Source organism: Scyliorhinus canicula, chromosome 3, assembly GCF_902713615.1.
Source record: "Scyliorhinus canicula chromosome 3, sScyCan1.1, whole genome shotgun sequence".
Classification (NCBI taxonomy): Eukaryota; Metazoa; Chordata; class Chondrichthyes; order Carcharhiniformes; family Scyliorhinidae; genus Scyliorhinus; species Scyliorhinus canicula.
This window is the reverse complement of record NC_052148.1, coordinates 74,933,047-74,952,347: the sequence shown is the minus strand read 5'-3', so window position 1 is coordinate 74,952,347 and position 19,301 is coordinate 74,933,047. Positions and strand designations below refer to the sequence as shown.

Here is a 19,301-nt window from a genome sequence, read left to right as displayed (position 1 = left end):
GGGTGACCTGGAGGTCTACACGATTATGAGGGGCATGGATAATGTGAAAGGATAGATACTCTTTCCCTGGGTGGAGGGGTCAGTCAACAGGGGGGATAGGTTTAAGGTCCATGGGGCAAAGTTTAGAGGAGATGTGCGAGGCAGGTTTTTTACGCAGAGAGTGATGAGCCTGGAACGTGTTGCCAGGGGAGGTTGTGGAAGCAGATACATTAATGGTGTTAAAAAGGCATCTTGACAAACACATGGATAGGATGGGTATAGAGGGATACGGCACACGGAAGTGCTGAGGGTTTTGCCAAAGGTTGCTGTCATGACCGGTGCGGCTTGGAAGGCTGAAGGGCCTGTGTTCCTGTGCTGTATTGTTCTGTTTTCCTTGGCCCTTCATCACCATTCAATACGATCTTGGCGGATCATGCAAATTCAGTATCCCACCCACGCTTTCTCTCCATACCCCCTGATCCCTTTAGCCGCAAGGGCCACATCCAGTTCTCTCTTGAATACATCCAACGAAGTGGCCCCAACAGCTTTCTGTGATGGAGAATTCCACAACTTCACAACTCTCTGAGAGAAGAAGTTCTTCCTTATCTCAGTCCTGAATGTCTTACTCCTTATTCTTAGGCTGTGACCCCTCGTTCTGGACGTCCCCAATATCGGGAACATTCTTCCCGCATCTCGCCTGTCCAGTCCCATCAGGATTGTATATGTTTCTGTGAGATCCCCTCACATTCTTTCAAAGTCCTGTGAGTACAAGCCCAGTTGATCCAGTCGTTTTTCATATGTCAGTCTTGCCATCCCGGGAATTAGTCTGGGGAACCTTCGCTGAACACCCTCAATAGCAAGATTGTCCTTCCTCAAACTAAGAGACCAGACTACACACAGTACTCAAGGTGTAGCCTCACTAAGGCCCTGTATAACTGCAGCAAGACATCCCTACTCCTATACTCAAATGCTCTTGCAATGAAGGCCTGCATGCCATTAGCTTGTCATCCAGCCTGCCAAGTCACCCTGCAACCTCTTTGCATCCTCCTCACAGCACACACTGCCACCAAGCTTAGTGTTGACTGCAAATTTAGAGGTACTGGTAATGTCTAGTGGATTGCTGATGTATATTCTCTTGATGCACTAGATTAATGTTCACTAAGCTGCTGTGTTAAGATTACTATTTAATATAGAAAAGTTAGCAAAACCTTAATTTAAAAAAAAAAATAGCAGCAGCAACCGGTGGGGGGGGGGGGGGGGGGGGGGGGGGGACTGTAAGGGCCGCATGCTCTATCCTGTTTTGAATTTAGTGTTAATCTGCTAAACTGTATCGTTGAGGGTTAAGTTGTTCTGTTCAGTTGGCATGTTGCCCTTCTTTCTTTGTATTATTTTCCTTTTTGGAGGGTTTTGTAAACTTATTGAAAACTTTGAATAAATACATTAAAAAATTTTTTAGAGGTACTGCATGGAATTCCTTCGTCCAAATCATTAATGTATACTGTGAAAAGCCGAGGGCCCAGCGCTGAACCTGGCGGTACCCCACTAGTCACTGCCTGTCACTCTGAAAAGGTCCCTTTCAGTCCCAGTCTCTGCGTCCTGTCTGCCAACCAGTTCTCTATCCACATCAATACATTACCTCCAATACCATGAGCTTTAATTTTCCTCACTCATCTCGTGTGGGACCTTGTCAAAAATTGGTTCTCAATATATTGGTTGAGAAAACCACCCCTTATACATTCCAGGAAATCCTCCTCCATCACATTGCTACCAGTTCGATTAGCCCAATCAATGTGCAGATTGAAGTCACCCACAGTAACTGCTGTACCCCTACTGCATGCATCTCTAATTTCCTGTTTGATGCAATCCCCAACCTCACAACTACTGTTTGGTGTTCTGCAAACAACTCCCACTAATGTTTTTTCCCTTTGGTGTTCCGCAGCTCCACCCATACAGATTCCACATCGTCCAGGCTAATGTCCTTCCTTACTATTGCATTAATCTCCCCTTTAACCAGCAATGCTACCCCACCTCCCTTTCCTATCCTATCTTTCCTGAATATTGGACATCCCTGGATGTTGAATTTCCATCCTTGGGTCACCCCACCACATGTTCCCCCTAGGTAAGAAATTCCCCTGGTGAGTTTCCAACAGGGATTGATAAACAGGAAGCAGTTGCAGAAAACCCGCCATGGTGCAACGGTAATTATAGTCACTGGGGGTCCCCAGCCCCTGGCAGTCCTAACGTGGCCATGCTTGTGGGAGGGTGGGGGTGGTTGCGTGGCGAGACTGAGTTTTCCTGTTGCTTGTGGTGGTTGGGCGGGGGGGAGGGGGGAGAGGTGGGGCTGTGAACGACAAACCGCACCCCCCCAAAAAGAAATCTCTGCGGAGCTGGCGTTGACTGCTCTATCAAGCCCCGCCCCACCAGCATGAAGCGAAAACTGCACCTCCAGATTTTCTGTGCACAGAATGCCAGAATATCTGGAGAGAAAGTGTAGCTGGAGAGCTGCACACTTGTTTTCTTGCCCCAGTCAGCACCCATAGAGAGAGGAAATAGACAAAAGAGCAGATATGGAACACCAAAAGTGGGCCTGGAAACTTAATATTCTCTTCCAATGCCACAGCAGGACGTGTGAAATGTTTGTGAGACAAATGGAAAATCGTACGGATCGTTGATGGTCTGTGTCTGCCCAAATTATAGTCATGGCAGAGGTGCCGATAATCAGATTACACAAGTTTAAAGCGTTTGGGAAAAGAATCAAAAACATACCAAGGAAATCTTGAACGCACTGCTCGAGTGTGTGATTGGGGCAGTTTAAATTGTACCTTTTAGGGCAGCACGGTGGTGCAGTGGGTTAACCCTGCTGCCTCACGGCGCCGCGGTCGCAGGTTCGATCCCGGCTCTGGGTTACTGTCCGTCTGGAGTTTGCACATCCCCCCCCCGTGTTTGCATGGGTTTCGCCCCCACAACCCAAAGATGTGCAGGCTAGGTGGATTGGCCACGCTAAATTGCCCCTTAATTGGAAAAAATGAATTGGGTACTCTAAATTTTTTTTTTTTTTAATTGTAGCTTTTAAAAGGGAATTGGATAAGAAGCTGGAGGGGAAGTGCGGGGGCATGGGCCTAGCTAAATTGCTCTTGCAGAGAGCGAGAAGTGCGCTTGACAGGCTGAAGAGCCTCCCCCTGAGCCATAACCACTCACAATTCGGAAGTGGTCACAGTAAAAGGTGTTTGAGTGTTTAAAAACTGGTCTCTTCAAAGTGAAACAGTTTGCTTACCAACCACAATTAGTGATCAGCCATATTGCTGGCCAATCATTCTGTATTCCACATTTCTGTGAAAATTTGAGAGACTTCACAGATATATATTTCTCACATTCAGTGGAAAGTCTCGCCCCAAGAAGACTTGTAAACAAAGCTTTTCTTTAACAATTGCACTTTAAAAATTCCATTGTGCAAGTTGCATCTTCGATTAACTTGAACCATGATGTGTACACCCTGGAATTTGACCTTTTCAAGTACGCTAATTGGAAACTGTGATTGCATTTAGATCAATATAATCAATACTGTGGTATTTTTCTTACTTTAGGGGGACGAATGATGACATAAAGAAGTTTGTACCAAAGCAAAACACCCTACAAACTTGGCCTGACGTTTCCTGTGGACCATTGTGTAATAAATCAGTATCCTGATCTGTTTCCTCTTGCTGGTTAAGAGTTCAAAAAGATTTATAAAACTTATTTTTGGTAACCATGGTAACTAATAAATAGAATTAAACATTGATACATACTCTAAACTGTGCTCCAACAGACTGCTTCCTGGTGCTATTGAAGTTGTCTTCTGATCTCTGGAGCAGCAAAAATGAAAACAAGTGAAGATTGTAAATATTAGGCCCAAATCAGAACCTTCTTGTTAATTATAATAATTCTATTGAACCAAACAGGAAAATGAGCAACAACCTAGTCGAATATTATTTGAGAGTATAGCAATTAAAGTGTAGGGAAATGCAGAAAATATTATCTTGTACTCTGGCAATGTAACAATTAAACCTCTAAAAGGGAAGATCTGCTCAGATACCACAATGTGCCCAACATCTCAAATTGTGAATTCTGCATTTTCAAGGGCCGGGATGCACCGTCTGTTTGTGTGTATGCGTGTGAGTTTGAGAGAGAGAGAGATGTGTGTATGTGCGCGAGAGAGATGTGTGTATGTGCGCGAGAGAGAATTGTGTGTGTGAGAGAGAGAGAGGTGTGTGTGAGAGAGAGAGAGGTGTGTGAGAGAGAGAGAGAGAGGTGTGTGAGAGAGAGAGAGGTGTGTGAGAGAGAGGTGTGTGAGAGAGAGAGAGGTGTGAGAGAGAGAGAGGTGTGTGAGAGAGAGAGAGGTGTGTGTGAGAGAGAGAGAGGTGTGTGTGTGAGAGAGAGAGAGAGGTGTGTGAGAGAGAGAGAGAGGTGTGAGAGAGAGAGAGAGAGAGGTGTGTGAGAGAGGTGTGTGAGAGAGAGAGAGGTGTGTGAGAGAGAGGTGTGTGAGAGAGAGAGAGAGGTGTGAGAGAGAGAGAGGTGTGTGAGAGAGAGAGAGGTGTGTGAGAGAGAGAGAGGTGTGTGAGAGAGAGAGGTGTGTGAGAGAGAGAGGTGTGTGAGAGAGAGAGAGGTGTGTGAGAGAAAGAGAGGTGTGTGCGAGAGAGAGAGGTGTGTGCGAGAGAGAGGTGTGTGCGAGAGAGAGAGGTGTGTGCGAGAGAGAGAGGTGTGTGCGTGTGAGAGAGGTGTGTGCGTGTGAGAGAGGTGTGTGCGTGTGAGAGAGGTGTGTTGGTGTGAGAGAGGTGTGTGCGTGTGAGAGAGGTGTGCGCGTGTGAGAGAGGTGTGCGCGTGTGAGAGAGGTGTGCGCGTGTGAGAGAGGTGTGCGCGTGTGAGAGGTGTGCGCGTGTAAGAGGTGTGCGCGTGTAAGAGGTGTGCGCGTGGGAGAGGTGTGCGCGTGTGAGAGGTGTGCGCGTGTGAGAGGTGTGCGCGTGTGAGAGGTGTGCGCGTGTGAGAGGTGTGCGCGTGTGAGAGGTGTGCGCGTGTGAGAGGTGTGCGCGTGTGAGAGGTGTGCGCGTGTGAGAGGTGTGCGCGTGTGAGAGGTGTGCGCGTGTGAGAGGTGTGCGCGTGTGAGAGGTGTGCGCGTGTGAGAGGTGTGCGCGTGTGAGAGGTGTGCGCGTGTGAGAGGTGTGCGCGTGTGAGAGGTGTGCGCGTGTGAGAGGTGTGCGCGTGTGAGAGGTGTGCGCGTGTGAGAGGTGTGCGCGTGTGAGAGGTGTGCGCGTGTGAGAGGTGTGCGCGTGTGAGAGGTGTGCGCGTGTGAGAGGTGTGCGCGTGTGAGAGGTGTGCGCGTGTGAGAGGTGTGCGCGTGTGAGAGGTGTGCGCGTGTGAGAGGTGTGCGCGTGTGAGAGGGGTGCGCGTGTGAGAGGTGTGCGCGTGTGAGAGGTGTGCGCGTGTGAGAGGGGTGCGCGTGTGAGAGGTGTGCGCGTGTGAGAGGTGTGCGCGTGTGAGAGGTGTGCGCGTGTGAGAGGTGTGCGCGTGTGAGAGGGGTGCGCGTGTGAGAGGGGTGCGCGTGTGAGAGGGGTGCGCGTGTGAGAGGGGTGCGCGTGTGAGAGGGGTGCGCGTGTGAGAGGGGTGCGCGTGTGAGAGGGGTGCGCGTGTGAGAGGGGTGCGCGTGTGAGGTGTGTGCGCGTGAGAGGTGTGTGCGCGTGAGAGGTGTGTGCGCGTGAGAGGTGTGTGCGCGTGAGAGGTGTGTGCGCGTGAGAGGTGTGTGCGCGTGAGAGGTGTGTGCGTGTGAGAGGTGTGTGCGTGTGAGAGGTGTGTGCGTGTGAGAGGTGTGTGCGTGTGAGAGGTGTGTGCGTGTGAGAGGTGTGTGCGTGTGAGAGGTGTGTGCGTGTGAGAGGTGTGTGCGTGTGAGAGGTGTGTGCGTGTGAGAGGTGTGTGCGTGTGAGAGGTGTGTGCGTGTGAGAGGTGTGTGCGTGTGAGAGGTGTGTGCAAGGGAGATGTGTGAGAGAGGGGTGTGTGTGAGAGAGAGGCGTGTGTGTGTGCGTGTGCGCATGTGAGAGAGAGAGGTGTGTGCGTGTGAGAGAGGTGTGTCATGTGGGAATACCTTTAAGAAATGGGTGTTTATACATGGGTATGTATATAAATATCTGTAGTGAGTGTATCTTTAAGAAATGGGGGTTTACTACTGCAGTGATGTCAGAGAGTGGGTGGAGCTGGACTGCCTATCAGCTTTTTACTTTCGTTTTAGGCTGTTTGCTGCAGGGTGTGTTTTCGTTTTATTTTCAGAGCTGGATAGCTGCAGTCACAGCCATAAGGTGTATCAATCCCTCTCTGTAATCTAAAGACTGTAATTAGATCCTGGTGATTTAAAACTAATAACAGTAGTGACTTTAACCTGATGTGCTTCTGGTAAAAGGTGTTTTAAGTCGTATGGATGTTAAAAGGAAAGCTTAAAGGATTACTTAGTGTTGTATTCATTGGGAGTTGGCTTTGAATTAACGGTTGCTAAGATGTTCACTGTATGTTTTAAAAAGGTTAACTGGAGTTCATAGAATAAACATTGTTTTGCTTTAAAAAATACTTTTTTTTAAAATTGAGCATTCTTCCAGAGCTGAGACAGTTCAATATCAGCTCCATTGCCATGCTTGGAGACCGTTTACTGAAGTAATGGACAGGATTCTCCCGTACCCAGCAGGGCAGGGGGTCCTGGCGGGACGGAGTGGCGTGAACCACTCCGGCGTCGGCCCACCCCAAAGGTGCGGCCTCCGCACCTTCAGGGGCTAGGCCGGCACCGGAGTGGTTTGTGCCCCGCCGGCCGGCATGGAAGGCCTTTGGCGCCACGCGAGCCGTGGCCGAAGGGACTCCGCCGGCCGGCGAGAGTCTGTGCATGCGCGGGAGCGTTAGCGGCTGTTGACGTCATACCTGCACATGCGCAGGTGTGGGGGGGGGGGGGGTTCACCTACGTGTCAGCCATCGTGGAGGCTGATACGGCCGACGCGTAGGAAATGAGTGCCCCCATGGCACAGGCCCGCCTGTGGCCCGGAGAATTTGGCGGACGGCAGGGGCAGGATTCACGCTGTCCCCCGCCGATTCTCCGACCCGGCGGGGGGTTCGGAGAATCCCTCCCAATAATCCTCACTCAAGCAACACAAATTCCTGAGGGTTCCAATAATGGCTCCTGCAGTGATAATCCCTGGAACCCAGACTTCAAAATCAACTGAGTGCAGAAACATTGGTCAACTGGACGAGTTTGAAAATCCTAGAGACATGTAGGTATGGATCACTCACCAAGAGTGATGCTCGGAACACCAAGTCTTTTAGTTATATAGGCTTGGAAAATTAACCCTCATGGTCCAAGCAAACCTCTCAGCCTGGGAGAGCAGGTTAGGTTAATGCCAGTGGGATGAGAGCACAGAATGTGAGCCGCTCTATCACTGGTGTGAAGTGGGTATTGGTGGGGTTGTGTAGCACAGTGGCAGAGTGGTCAGCGCTGCTGCCTCACAGCGCCGCTGCCTCACAGCGCCAGGTAGCTGGATTCAATACCGGCCATGGGTGACTGCTTTGTGGAGTTTACACTTTCTTCCAGAGTCTGCGTGGGTTTCCTCCGGGTGCTGCAGTATTCTCCCATGGTCCAAAGGTGTAGTTAGGTGGATTGGCCATGCTAAACTGCTCTTTAGTGTTCAAGGATGTGCAGGTTAGGTGGGGCTCTTTCAGAGGGTTAGTGCAGACTTGATAGGCCGAAAGGCCTCTCTCAAACAAACTGAAGACTGGGCATCCACTTGGTGGCTAGGATTCTCCGGCAGCTTCCCATCACTTGGATTAGCAGCTCTTGCAGGGCACCCTTCAAATATAACTCCTGGATTACTGAAGCTCTAAAGTAAGTGGATTGAATTAATCAGAGGCCACCCGTGCCTGCGCATTTATTGACTGGTGCTGCACAATACGGCAAAAAACCCGCCATTGGTGTCGATGAGTCCAACAATGTTTTCTGCACTTGATCTCGAACATTGACTATTTTGCCCAAGATTTTCTGCCATAATCCCACCTAACCGTTGGGCAATATTAGCATGGCAGATCGACCTAATCTGCACATTTTTGGACTGTGGGAGGAAACTGGAGCACCTGGAGGAAACTCATGCAGACAAGGGGAGAACATGCAAACTCCCATGGACAGTCACCTGATCTTGGAATTGAACCCAGGTCCCTAGTGCAGGGAGGCAGCAGTGCTAATGACTGTGTCACCATGCCTTCCTATATAAATTATTTATATATAGATATTCCGACAAGTGATGAAACTTCAAAAGTAGTTTCACAGGCTGTAGAGCACTTAGTCATCTTGAAGTTGTGAAAGACACTGTATAACTGCACGTCTTTCTGAAGTGCAAGCTCTTGTATTTTTCTCCGATTGGTATTAGGTCTTCATTATGATTTTGTTGAGTCAAATCTTTAACAAACTTTTACATACCCCTTTCTCTATGCACCACTTGTCTCCTGTTTTGTTCTTATGATTCCTCTTGCCACAACTTTAAGAGAGTATAATTCAAATAGAGAGCAGCTATCAGATCTGTCCAGACCTCCTCCTTTCCACACAGCAAATATCCAAAACACAAGAACTAATTCCAATGCCACAATTCAATTTGGGTATTGTTTGGGAAACATGGAAAGTCTTAGAGTTCAGGTATCATAGATATATGTGCAACAAGGGGTACATTCTACATTAACTGTGTGTTTAACAATTCCTACATCTTAATTGCGTGAGAGTAGGGAAGTCCCATTTACGTGTATTTGTCTTTACTTTATTAGTCTTTAACAGTTATTACACGACTGGACTATTTATTCTCACTGGGGTTTCACTTGTCTCCTCAAACCAGAAAAAAATATAACCACACACCCCCATGAACCACAGTTCCAAGTTGGGACACCATGGAAGCATTGTTCCTACAGTGCAGAAGGAGGCCATTCGGCACATCGAGTCTGCACCGACTGCCTGAAAGAGCACCCTACCTAGTCCCACTTCCTCGCCCTATCTCTGTATCCCACCTAACTTGTACATCCTTGGACACTAAGAGGCAATTTAGCATAGCCAATCCATCTAACTTGCACATCTTTGGACTGTGGGAGGAAACTGGAGCACCCGGAGGAAACCCATGCAGACAAGGGGAGAACATGCAGACTCCACACAGACAGTGACCCAAGGCCAGAATTGAACCAGTGTCCCTAGCGTGTGAGGCAGCAGTGCTAACCACTGTGCCACCCAGGTCCCTTTGGACATTAACACTTCCCATTTAAGAAATACTTTGCATTTCTGTTTTCCCTACCAAAGTAGTTAACTTCACATTTTCCTACACTGTATTAAATCTGCCATGTTCTTTCCCACTCAGTCGTCTAAATCTCCTTGAAGCCTCGTTGCATCTTTCTCATAATCAAATCCCCACTAAGTTTTGTGTGAAAGCCATACAGGCTCTGACTGCTGCTATCATGACTGCAGATATCAATGTTCATAGGGGCATGTAGGCTCTCACACTGCCCAGCAATGCCCCGCTGTTCTCTTTCATGATTGCAGTGCCGTGTTCCCAGTAGTCACTCTGCAGTTGCCTTTTAGCCAGCCAGCCGCCACACATGTCAAGCTGCTGCTGTCTGCACCAACATCCTCAAAGCCTAAAGCTACCCATGTTGTGACGCAGGTCCAGCTGCAGTGTCCTCCACTGAAAGCAAACCGCCTTTAACAAACCGCCTCTCAGCACCAGGGACCTGGGTTCAATTCTGACCTTGGGTCACTGTCTGTGTGGAGCTTGCACTTTCTCCCCATGTCTGCGTGGGTTTCCTCCAGGTGCTCTGGTTTCTTCCCACAGTCCAAAGATGTGCAGGTTAGGTGAATTGGCCATGCTAAATTGCCCCTTAATGTTGAGGGATATGTTACAGGGTTGCAGGAATAGGGTGGGAGCCTGGTTAGGGTGCTCTTTCAGAGTGTCGGTGCCGACTTGATGGCCTCCTTCTGCACTGCAGGGATTCTATGATTCTACTGGGGTAACACTGTATAGGAGCACTAAGCTAGGCAAGGGCCCATAGAAGGCAGGCATTAAAGGAATAAACTAGGGTGAAGAGTTTATATTTGTTTTTATTATTGGATGTGCTGAATAAAATCGTTGCGGAATGGCTTGTGTTGATTTACATTGAAAAAATTGCAGCCAAGAGCCAAGACATGGTGATGAAGCGTGTCACATGGGTGGCAAGCACTGCTGCCTCGCAGTTTCCGGGACCCGGGTTCAATCCCGTCCTCGGGAGACCGATTATGTGGTATTTGCGTGTTCTCCCCGTGCCTGCGTGGGTTTCCTCTGGGTGCTCTAGTTTCCTCCCACAGTCCAAAGGTGTGCAGGCTAGGTGGATTGGCTATGCTAAATTGCCTCGTAGTGTCCAAAAGGTTAGGTGGGGTTACGGGATAGGGTGAAGACGTGGGGTTAAGTGGGGTGCTCTTTCCATGGCTGGTGCAGGCTAGATGGGCCGAATACACTAAAAATTTAATGATTCTATGAAAGGTGGGGAATAGTACAGCACTAGATTGGGTGACATGCTAGGGAAACTGGAGACTAAATAGGCACTCATGGGCAACGCATCCAGAGCATAAGGGTCCCAAATGCTTCCTTGCGCACCTTCCACATTTCCAGGCAGCAGAACTGTTATTGCTCACGCATGCTGATGGTCTACTCTACAATGTTCCTGGCGCCACCTATTACACTTGTGTTGTCCTCTCCCAGGCAGGTGGCAGAGATCAGTTATGAGTCATGTGCGTGTAAGACATCCCTTATCCTCGGGGTCAGCCTTCTGGTGTGAAGATGTTGGAAGTAGCTGACTGCCGCAGTATGAAGGCCACCGCAATCACCACCATGATATTTAGGCACAGTCACATACCAACTGAATGTTACTGGAGTGGAACTCTTGAGAGATTCTGGTCCAACTCCCATTTACGCATGAGGCCCACAGAGAAATGTGTGCGTAGTCAGTGGTGTTAAGACAGGAAAGCATTAACTCCCAAGCTAAGACATGATATGGCAATATTTTGTCACTTTTAAATACAACTGATCTCAGCATGAAGAGAAATAGCGTCACATTTACAGGTTAAATAAACTTCCTTATACTTTCGGCAGCATTATCCATCCATCCACAAATTTCAGGCTAGATAGCTTTAAATGAGTCCCCGTTATGCTGCATAAATTACTTTAAAGTTGTACATTTGACAAATTAACACTCCTGGCATGGAAGTTTGCACACCTGGAGCAGCACTGTCGGTCTATCAGCACCTCAGGCACTGCGGCGGTTCAATGAAGGCAGCTCACCACGACCGTCTCAAGGGTAATTAGGGATGGGCAACAAATCCTGGCCTAGCCAGTGACATCCAATGAATACTGCTTTGTAGTTTAAAAAGAACTCCAAATAAATAAAATCCAACTTAAAACATCAGATTTTATTCTTGACTGATAAAGATTTAGGCTTGCTGCAAAACCAGTAAATCAGCATTGCTCTTCGATAAAAAAGTCTCAGAATAACTTACTCTGGGTCTTTGCTGAGCCATCAACGTTCCCGTCCTGGAAACTGTAGCTAAAAAATGTTTTAAAGTGTCAGTGTCATCAGATTTACTGAGGGAAAAATATATAAGGATATATTCATGCACAAAAATGTAAAGTTATTCCATTCATTTCCCAAAATAATCCTTTTCTGATTTGCCCTTCCTGACTGCATTTTCCTCCTTTTCTGATCTAGCTGAAGGCAGGCATTTGGAATTCTCCATCACGAGAGCTCTGACACACAGATCGGCCCACACACTGCGCGTCTAATGAGGCAGCTCAGCAAAGTCAGACCTCCTTGCCCCATTCTCTGGAGCTGCGCCCAAGTATTTTTTAAATCTGTTCATGGGGATGTGGGCATCACTGGCTGGGCCAGCATTTTATTACCCATTCTGTTCACCAATTCCGTTTGCCTCAAATACACCTTGTGGTAGCGCGTTCCACATTCTCACCACTCTCTGGGAAGTTTCTCCCGAATTCCAAATCGGATTTATTAGTGGCCATCTTTGTCTCTCGTTCGGAATTCTCCCACAAGGTGGAAACATTTTTCTCTACATTTGCTGTATCAAACCATTTCATTGGACCTGAACTTCCTTAGAGAGGTAATCAAAGTCGGATTGCCACTCTACTCTTATTTTTTTTTAAAAACCTTAAGTTCTTTTTGATCCTTTCTTGCCCAACTTTCCGATTCAGGCTGGGCGAGATCCAGGCCAGTTAAAGTCTCAGGGGAAGGGAGGAGTTGTGAGGACCTTGGGGAAGTGGTGTTTGGGTCACAGGCCGGGCCTTGAAGGGACAGATGTTCGGGTTGGCCCGGGCAGCTGAGATGTTAGGTTGAGCCTGACTGGTGAGTGTGTGTGGGGGTTTTGGTTGGGGGGGGGGGGGGGGGGGGGGGGGCAACAGTTACCCAGAATTTTGAAAAGGTTTCTAATTCTAACTTTTTCTGAGTACCTATTGATCCAATTCAGTCGCAACTATCCAAAGTCTGTGATTTAAAAAACATTTTCGGATGAGTCCAAGTGTAGGGCAATTCAGGGGAAGTTTGCACTTCCGGGTAATTGCAGAGCAAACCTTATCTGTGAACCTCCGGGGTGGGGGATTTCCCACTGCATCTTTGTGATCCCCCAACCCCCCCCCCATCCCCCCCTCCCGGGCGACCTGGAACTTGGAAGGTACATCCCATTAACTTAATGATCTCTATCAGTTGACCCCTGTGCCGTCTCTTTTTTAGAGACCAGAGCCGCAATCTGTTCAGCTGTTCCTGGACAAGGTATATCCCGTTTCGGTTCTGGTGTCACCCTTGTGAATCTTTTTGCACCTTCTCAGTGTCTCTCAGCGTTTTATAACATGGAGTTCTGAACTGTACACAATATGGATGCTTCACAGAACACGGGAAGCCAGTTGGAACATGGAAACTAAGACATGAGGTCTAATGTAACTTACGTAATTTTAAAATTCTACCAGGAATGGACTCCAGCGCTTAGTTTTTCTTAAATAGAGCCTTTTTAACCAAAGTTCCTACTTTTAATAATCTGTATCCTCAGATCTCCTTGCTAAACTACTGCGTTTAAATATGTGGCCCCCAAATTGTTCCACCTATAATGCACTACCTCACGCTTAACTCTATCAAAATTCATTTCCCAAACACATGCCTGTTCTGCAAAAACACTAATGTCCTCTTGTCTTTCGTCTTCCTTTGCATTAACTAGCCCTCCCGGTTTGGTGTCATCCGCAAACCTTGAGATGGCACTTCTGACTCAGAGTGGCACATTGATTATCGCATTGCCTCACAGTGCCAGGGACCCAGGTTCCATTCCGGACTTGGGTGACGGTGTGTGGAGTTTGCACATTCTCCCCATATCTGTGTAGGTTTCCTCCAGGTGCTCCGGTTTCCTCCCACAGTCCAAAGATGTTGTTAGGTGGATTGGCCATGCTAAATTGCCCCATAGTGTCCAAAGATATGCAGGTTAACTGGGATTACAGGGAAAGGGCAGAGGAGTGGGCCTAGGTAGGGTGCTCTTTCAGAGGGTTGGTGCAGACTCGATGGGCCAAATGGCCTCCTTCTGCACTGTAGGGATTCTATGGAGTCGAGTCTAAATTGTCATCCTAATGTTTAAATCCTGTCTTGCTTTCCCTCCTCCCTATGTTGCAGGAACACTTGCCAAAATCTTCCAATCCTCCTCAGAGGACTCGAGAATTGCAAATATGACACCCTTGTTCAAGGAGGTAAAGATTAGTCCAGAAACTACAGGCCAGTCAGCATAATCCTGGTGGTGTGAAAGCGTTAAGAAACGATAAGTAACAGTAACTTGGAAAAGTATGGATTAAGAAAAGCCAGCATGGAATTGTCAATCTTCTTTAATTAACTGGATTGAAATTTCAGACGCGGTAACAGAGAGGGCTGATGTGGCATATATTCAAAGTGTTGATAATGTGCCACATAATAGACATTGGCTGAGTAATGGCAAATGGTTGTGTCACAGGCTGATGCAAGGTATATAGTGGGGCTCCCCAAGAGTCAGTATTCGAACCACTGTTTCTTGTGATATATATTAATGAACTACGCTTGAACGTACAGGACACAATTTCAGAATTTGCAGATGATCCATAACTGGAGGTATTGTGAAGTGCGAGGAGGTCATTGATATGGCGAATGGGCAGACCCATGGAAAATTAATTTTAATGCACAGCAATGTGAGGTGATACATTTAGGTAGGAGGAATGAGAAGAGGCAACATAAAATAAAGATTCAATTCTAATGAGGGTGCAGGAACAGAGAGACAGGGGCATGTATGTGCACTAATCATTGAAGGTGGCAGGGTAGGTTGTGAAAGAGGTTAAATAGACATATGGGATCTGAAGTTTATAAATAGAGGCCTGGAGTAAATTAGCAAGGAAGTTACGATGAACATTCATACATCACTGGGTTGGCCTGAACTGGCGCACTGTGTCCAACACCATGGCCGGGATTCTCCCCTACCTGGTGGGGCTGGGGATCCCGGCGGGATGGAGTGGCGTGAACCACGGTGGCGTCGGGCCGATACAAAGGTGCGGAATCTTCCGCACCTTTAGGGGCCAAGCCCACACCTCGAGAGGCTAGGCCCGCGCCGGCGTGGTTGGCGCTCCGCCGGCTGGCGAGGATGGTCTTTGGTGCCATGCCAGCCGGGGCTGAAGGGACTTTGCTGGCCAGTGGAAGTCCGCGCATGCGCCGGAGCGTCTGCGGCTGCTGACGTCATCCCGGCGCATGCGCAGGGGAGGTCACTTCCGCCTCCGCCATGGTGAAGACCATGGCGAAAGCAGAAGGAAAAGAGTGCCCCCACAGCACAGGCCCGCCAGCCGATCGGTGGGCCCCGATCGTGGGCCAGGCCACCGTGGGGGCACCCCCTGGGGTCAGATCGCCCCCCCCCCCCCCCCCCCCCAGGACCCCGGAGCCCGCCTGCGCCGCCAATCCCGCCGGTCAGGTAGGTGGTTTGATCCACGCCAGCGGGGGAGGGTTGACAGGGGCGGGACTTCGGCCCATTGCGGGCCGGAGAATCGCCGGGGGGGGGGGGGGAGGGGGGCCCGCCGACCGGCGCAGAGCGATTCCCGCCCCCGCCGAATCTCTGGTGACAGAGAATTCGGGACACGGCGGGGCAGGATTGACGCCGGCCCCCGGCGATTCTCCGACCCGGGGGGGGGGGGGGGGGGGGGGGTCGGAGAATCCCGCCCCATATTTCAGGAAGGGTATGGAGAAGGCATACAAAAGATTTACGAGAATAATTTCAGGGATGAGGAACTTGGATAAATTGAAGAAGTGGGTTTGTTCTTGAAGAGAAGGTTGAGAGGAAGTCTGATAAAGGTTGTCAAAATTAAGATGACTTTAGACAGACTAAATAGAGAGAAACCGTTCCCCTTAGCAGAAGGGTTGAGAAGCCAGAGAACATTTAAGGTGATGGCAAAAGATCAACAGCGACATGAGGAAAAACAGATGATATTCTCCAGAACCCGCTGCCTGAGTGTGTGGGAGATAGGGTCAATCATTGCTCGCAGCACTACAGGGAAAGAGTGTGGGGGGGGGGAATGGGAAAGAGCAAGGGGGGGAATGGGAAAGAGCGAGGGGGGGGGGCAATGGGAAAGAGTGGAAGAGAATGGGACCAGCTAATTTGCTCTTCTAGAGAGTCAGTACATTCTGATTGTTGTGAGTTTCTATCATCCAGCACATCGAGAGACAACTTCTAAAACAACTTCACTGAGGCGATGGAGCTGTGTGTAAAATGTCAGTCTTAATATTTACCTGTGAAGAGTACACTCAGCAATGGAGTTATACTATTAATAAACAGTCCTCGAATGCTCGCTGGGATTGTGTCTCTATTTTTCTCCAGAAACCCAGATGCATTATATTGGACCTGTGTAGGCAAGGTATTGGATAATATTACAAATATCCAAACAAATACAAAATTAGGCTTAAACATTAAAAGCAGTTAAAGGTGTTCCTTAAAACAAATCTGATCATTTAAAAAAATTACTTCATTGAGGATGGATTTTCCTCCACCCCTTTAAAAGTATAAATGAAGAAAAAAAGTCAATTATTCCTTCAAGATCTATTATTTACTCTACAGTTTTACAAACAGAATGTGTCCAAATACAAAACACAATAAACATTCCAAATGTAATTAAAAATCAAAATAAAAGACTTACAATAGTGGTTTTGTTGAGAGGAAAGCAATATTTTAATGAAATAATGAACAATAGAATATGATGGCATATCAAATTAAAATCTTATCTGCAGTAACATTCACAACAATTATGTTTTTGAAATTATTAAAGACATTACACATGAAAAATGGCATTCTACCAGCCAGCCGCAACGTCAGGTTATGCACGTACGGGAAACACACTGAATCATGGGCTGGATCGCCTACCCAGGCATCGGTTGACTGCTTCCTCACTATGGCTGTCATATTTAAACAGTACCTATTCACCGCTTTCTCAATGTCTGCAGCCCAGGACTGCTCCACAAAAGAAATGGGGCTGGATTCTCCGTTTTGGCGACTAAGTCCCCAAGCCGCAGTGAAACGGTGGTCTTTTACGCCAAGAGAACTGACGTCAAAAGGCCACTGATTCCCCATTTTGCTGGGAGCTAGAAGGGAGGCAGCGTAAAGCTCGCAGCTCTAGCTGCCGATACAACCTCCAGCACTCCTGCTTCAGAGGGAGCGCATGCGCACGCCGGCGGCCGCGCCATGCTCGATGGCGGACTCAGCCCGTGGACGAGGACTGCCAACATAGTGCCCCCTATCAGCCGCTCGCACGCCCCGGACCACCGACCCACATTACCCCCAGCCCAGAATGAAAACCCCCCTGCCGCCGATCGGCCCTCCCCCGAAAGTGGAGGCCCCAGACTGAGTCCTCAGCCGCCATGCGAGCTTCCCGGACGGTGAGAGCACACATTACCCACGCTGTTGGGAATTCGGCCGGTTGGGGACGGAGCATCGCGTGGCGGGCCTCAGGCAATGGCCTGAGGCGGTGGATAATCGGTGCGGCTTACTCTTAGAGTACCCCCTTTTCAGGGGATGGAGAATTTAAAATTTGGCGCTGCTCCCGATTTTGGCGCAAAAACGGATTCTCCGCCACGTCACTGAACACGATTTCGGCGTTGAGGAGCGGAGAATCCAGCCCCAGGTTCCAAAAGGGAAGAAGCATGCTGCTCCGAAATTCAGTAATGCCTCATTAGAATGCCCGCTGTACCCAGGTGAGGCCTGCCACCATGCCCACTACATTCATGATGGCCAACAGAGGTCCACTAACTCACCACCCTGGCTGGGAGGAGGTGACAGCAGTGGTCAATGCTAATGCTGTACAAAGGTTAGCCAGCCAGTGCAGGAAGATGAATTATTTAGTCATAGACGTTTATAGCATGGAAACAGGTCCTTCAGCCCAATGTGTCCATGCCGCCCAGTTTTTAACCACTAAGCTAGTCCCAATTGCCCGCCTTTGGCCCATACCCCTCTATACCCATCTTACCCATATAACTGTCTAAATACTTTTTAAAAGACAAAATTGTGCCCATCTCTACTACTGCCTCTGGCAGCTTGTTTCAGACACTCACAACCCTCTGTGTGGAAAATTTCCCCTTTTTACCCTTTTGTATCTCTCCCCTCTCACCGTAAACCTGTGCCGTCTAGTTCTCCTGTGACTCCACCTTCAAGGAGCTACGAACTTGTACCCCTAGGTCTCTTTGTTCTGTAACTCTCCCCAACTCCCTACCATTAACTGAGTAGGTCCTGCCCTGATTTGATCTACCAAAATGCATCACCTCACATTTATCCAAATTAAACTCCATCTGCCATTGATCGGCCCACTGGCCCAATTGGTCAATATCCTGTTGCAATCTTATATAACCTTCTTCACTCTCCACTATGCTTCCAATATTGGTGTCATCTGCAAACTTACTAACCATGCCCCCTACATTCTCAACAGAACAATAGAACATTACAACACAGTACAGGCCCTTCAGCCCTCAATGTTGCGCCGACCTGTGAAACCAATCTAAAGCCCATCTACACTATTCCCTTATCATCCATATGTTTATCCAATGACCGTTTAAATGCCATTAATGTTGGCGAGTCCACTACTGTTGCTGGCAGGGCATTCCACGCCCCTACTACTCTGAGTAAAGAACCTACCTCTGATGTCTGTCCTATATCTATCTCCCCTCAATTTAAATCTATGTCTCCTTGTGCTAGCCAGCACCATTCGAGGATAAAGGTTCCCACTGTCCACCCTATCTAATCCTCTGATCATCTTGTATGCCTCTATTAAGTCACCTCTTAAGCTTCTTCTCTCTAACGAAAACAGCCTCAAGTCCCTCAGCCTTTCCTCATAAGATCTTCTCTCCATATCAGGCAACATCCTGGTAAATCTCCTCTGCACCCTTTCCAATGCTTCCACATCCTTCCTATAATGCGGCAACCAGAACTGCACGCAGTACTCCAAATGCGGCCGCACCAGGGTATTGTACGGCTGCAACATGACCTCATGGCTCCGAAACTCAATCCCTCTACAAATAAAAGCTAACACACCGTACGCCTTCTTAACAACCCTATCAACCTGGGTGGCAACTTTCAGGGATCTATGCACATGGACACCAAGATCTCTCTGCTCATCCACACGACCAAGAATCTTACCATTAGCCCAGTACTCTGTATTCCTGTTATTCCTTCCAAAATGAATCACCTCACACTTTTCTGCATTAAACTCCATTTGCCACTTCTCAGCCCAGCTCTGCAGCTTATGTATGCCCCTCTGTAATCTGCAACATCCTTCCGCACTGTCCACAACTCCAGCGACTTTAGTGTCATCTGCAAATTTACTCACCCATCCTTCTGCGCCCTCCTCCATGTCATTTATAAAAATAACAATCAGCAGTGGCCCCTAAACAGATCCTTGTGGTACACCACTAGTAATTGAAATCCAGGCTGAACATTTCCCATCAACCACCACCCTTTGTCTTCCTCCAGCTGGCCAATTTCTGATCCAAACCGCTAAATCACCCTCAATCCCATGTCTCCGTATTTTCTGCAGTAGCCTACCGTGGGGAACCTTATCACCACTTTACTGAAATCCATACACACCACATCAACTGCTTTACCCTCGTCCACCTGTTTGGTCACCTTCTCAAAGAACTCAATAAGGTTTGTGAGGCACGACCTACCCTTGACAAAACCGTGTTGACTATCCCTAATCAAACTATTCCTTTCCAAATGATTATAAATCCTA

General features: G+C 48.4%; 1 protein-coding gene across 2 annotated transcripts in view; it reads right to left on the bottom strand.

Annotated features, from left to right (window-relative positions):
- The window catches only part of LOC119962742 (myosin-IIIb), a 236,855-nt gene that overhangs the window by 54,578 nt on the left and 162,976 nt on the right, over nt 1–19,301 (bottom strand). For both annotated transcript variants that reach the window (XM_038790750.1, XM_038790751.1), the window contains 3 exons: nt 15,820–15,931; nt 11,537–11,583; nt 3,765–3,821 (listed from right to left, as the gene is read on the bottom strand). In XM_038790750.1, the coding sequence (XP_038646678.1) occupies nt 3,765–3,821; nt 11,537–11,583; nt 15,820–15,931 (216 nt within the window). The remainder of the gene's footprint in view (nt 1–3,764; nt 3,822–11,536; nt 11,584–15,819; nt 15,932–19,301) is intronic.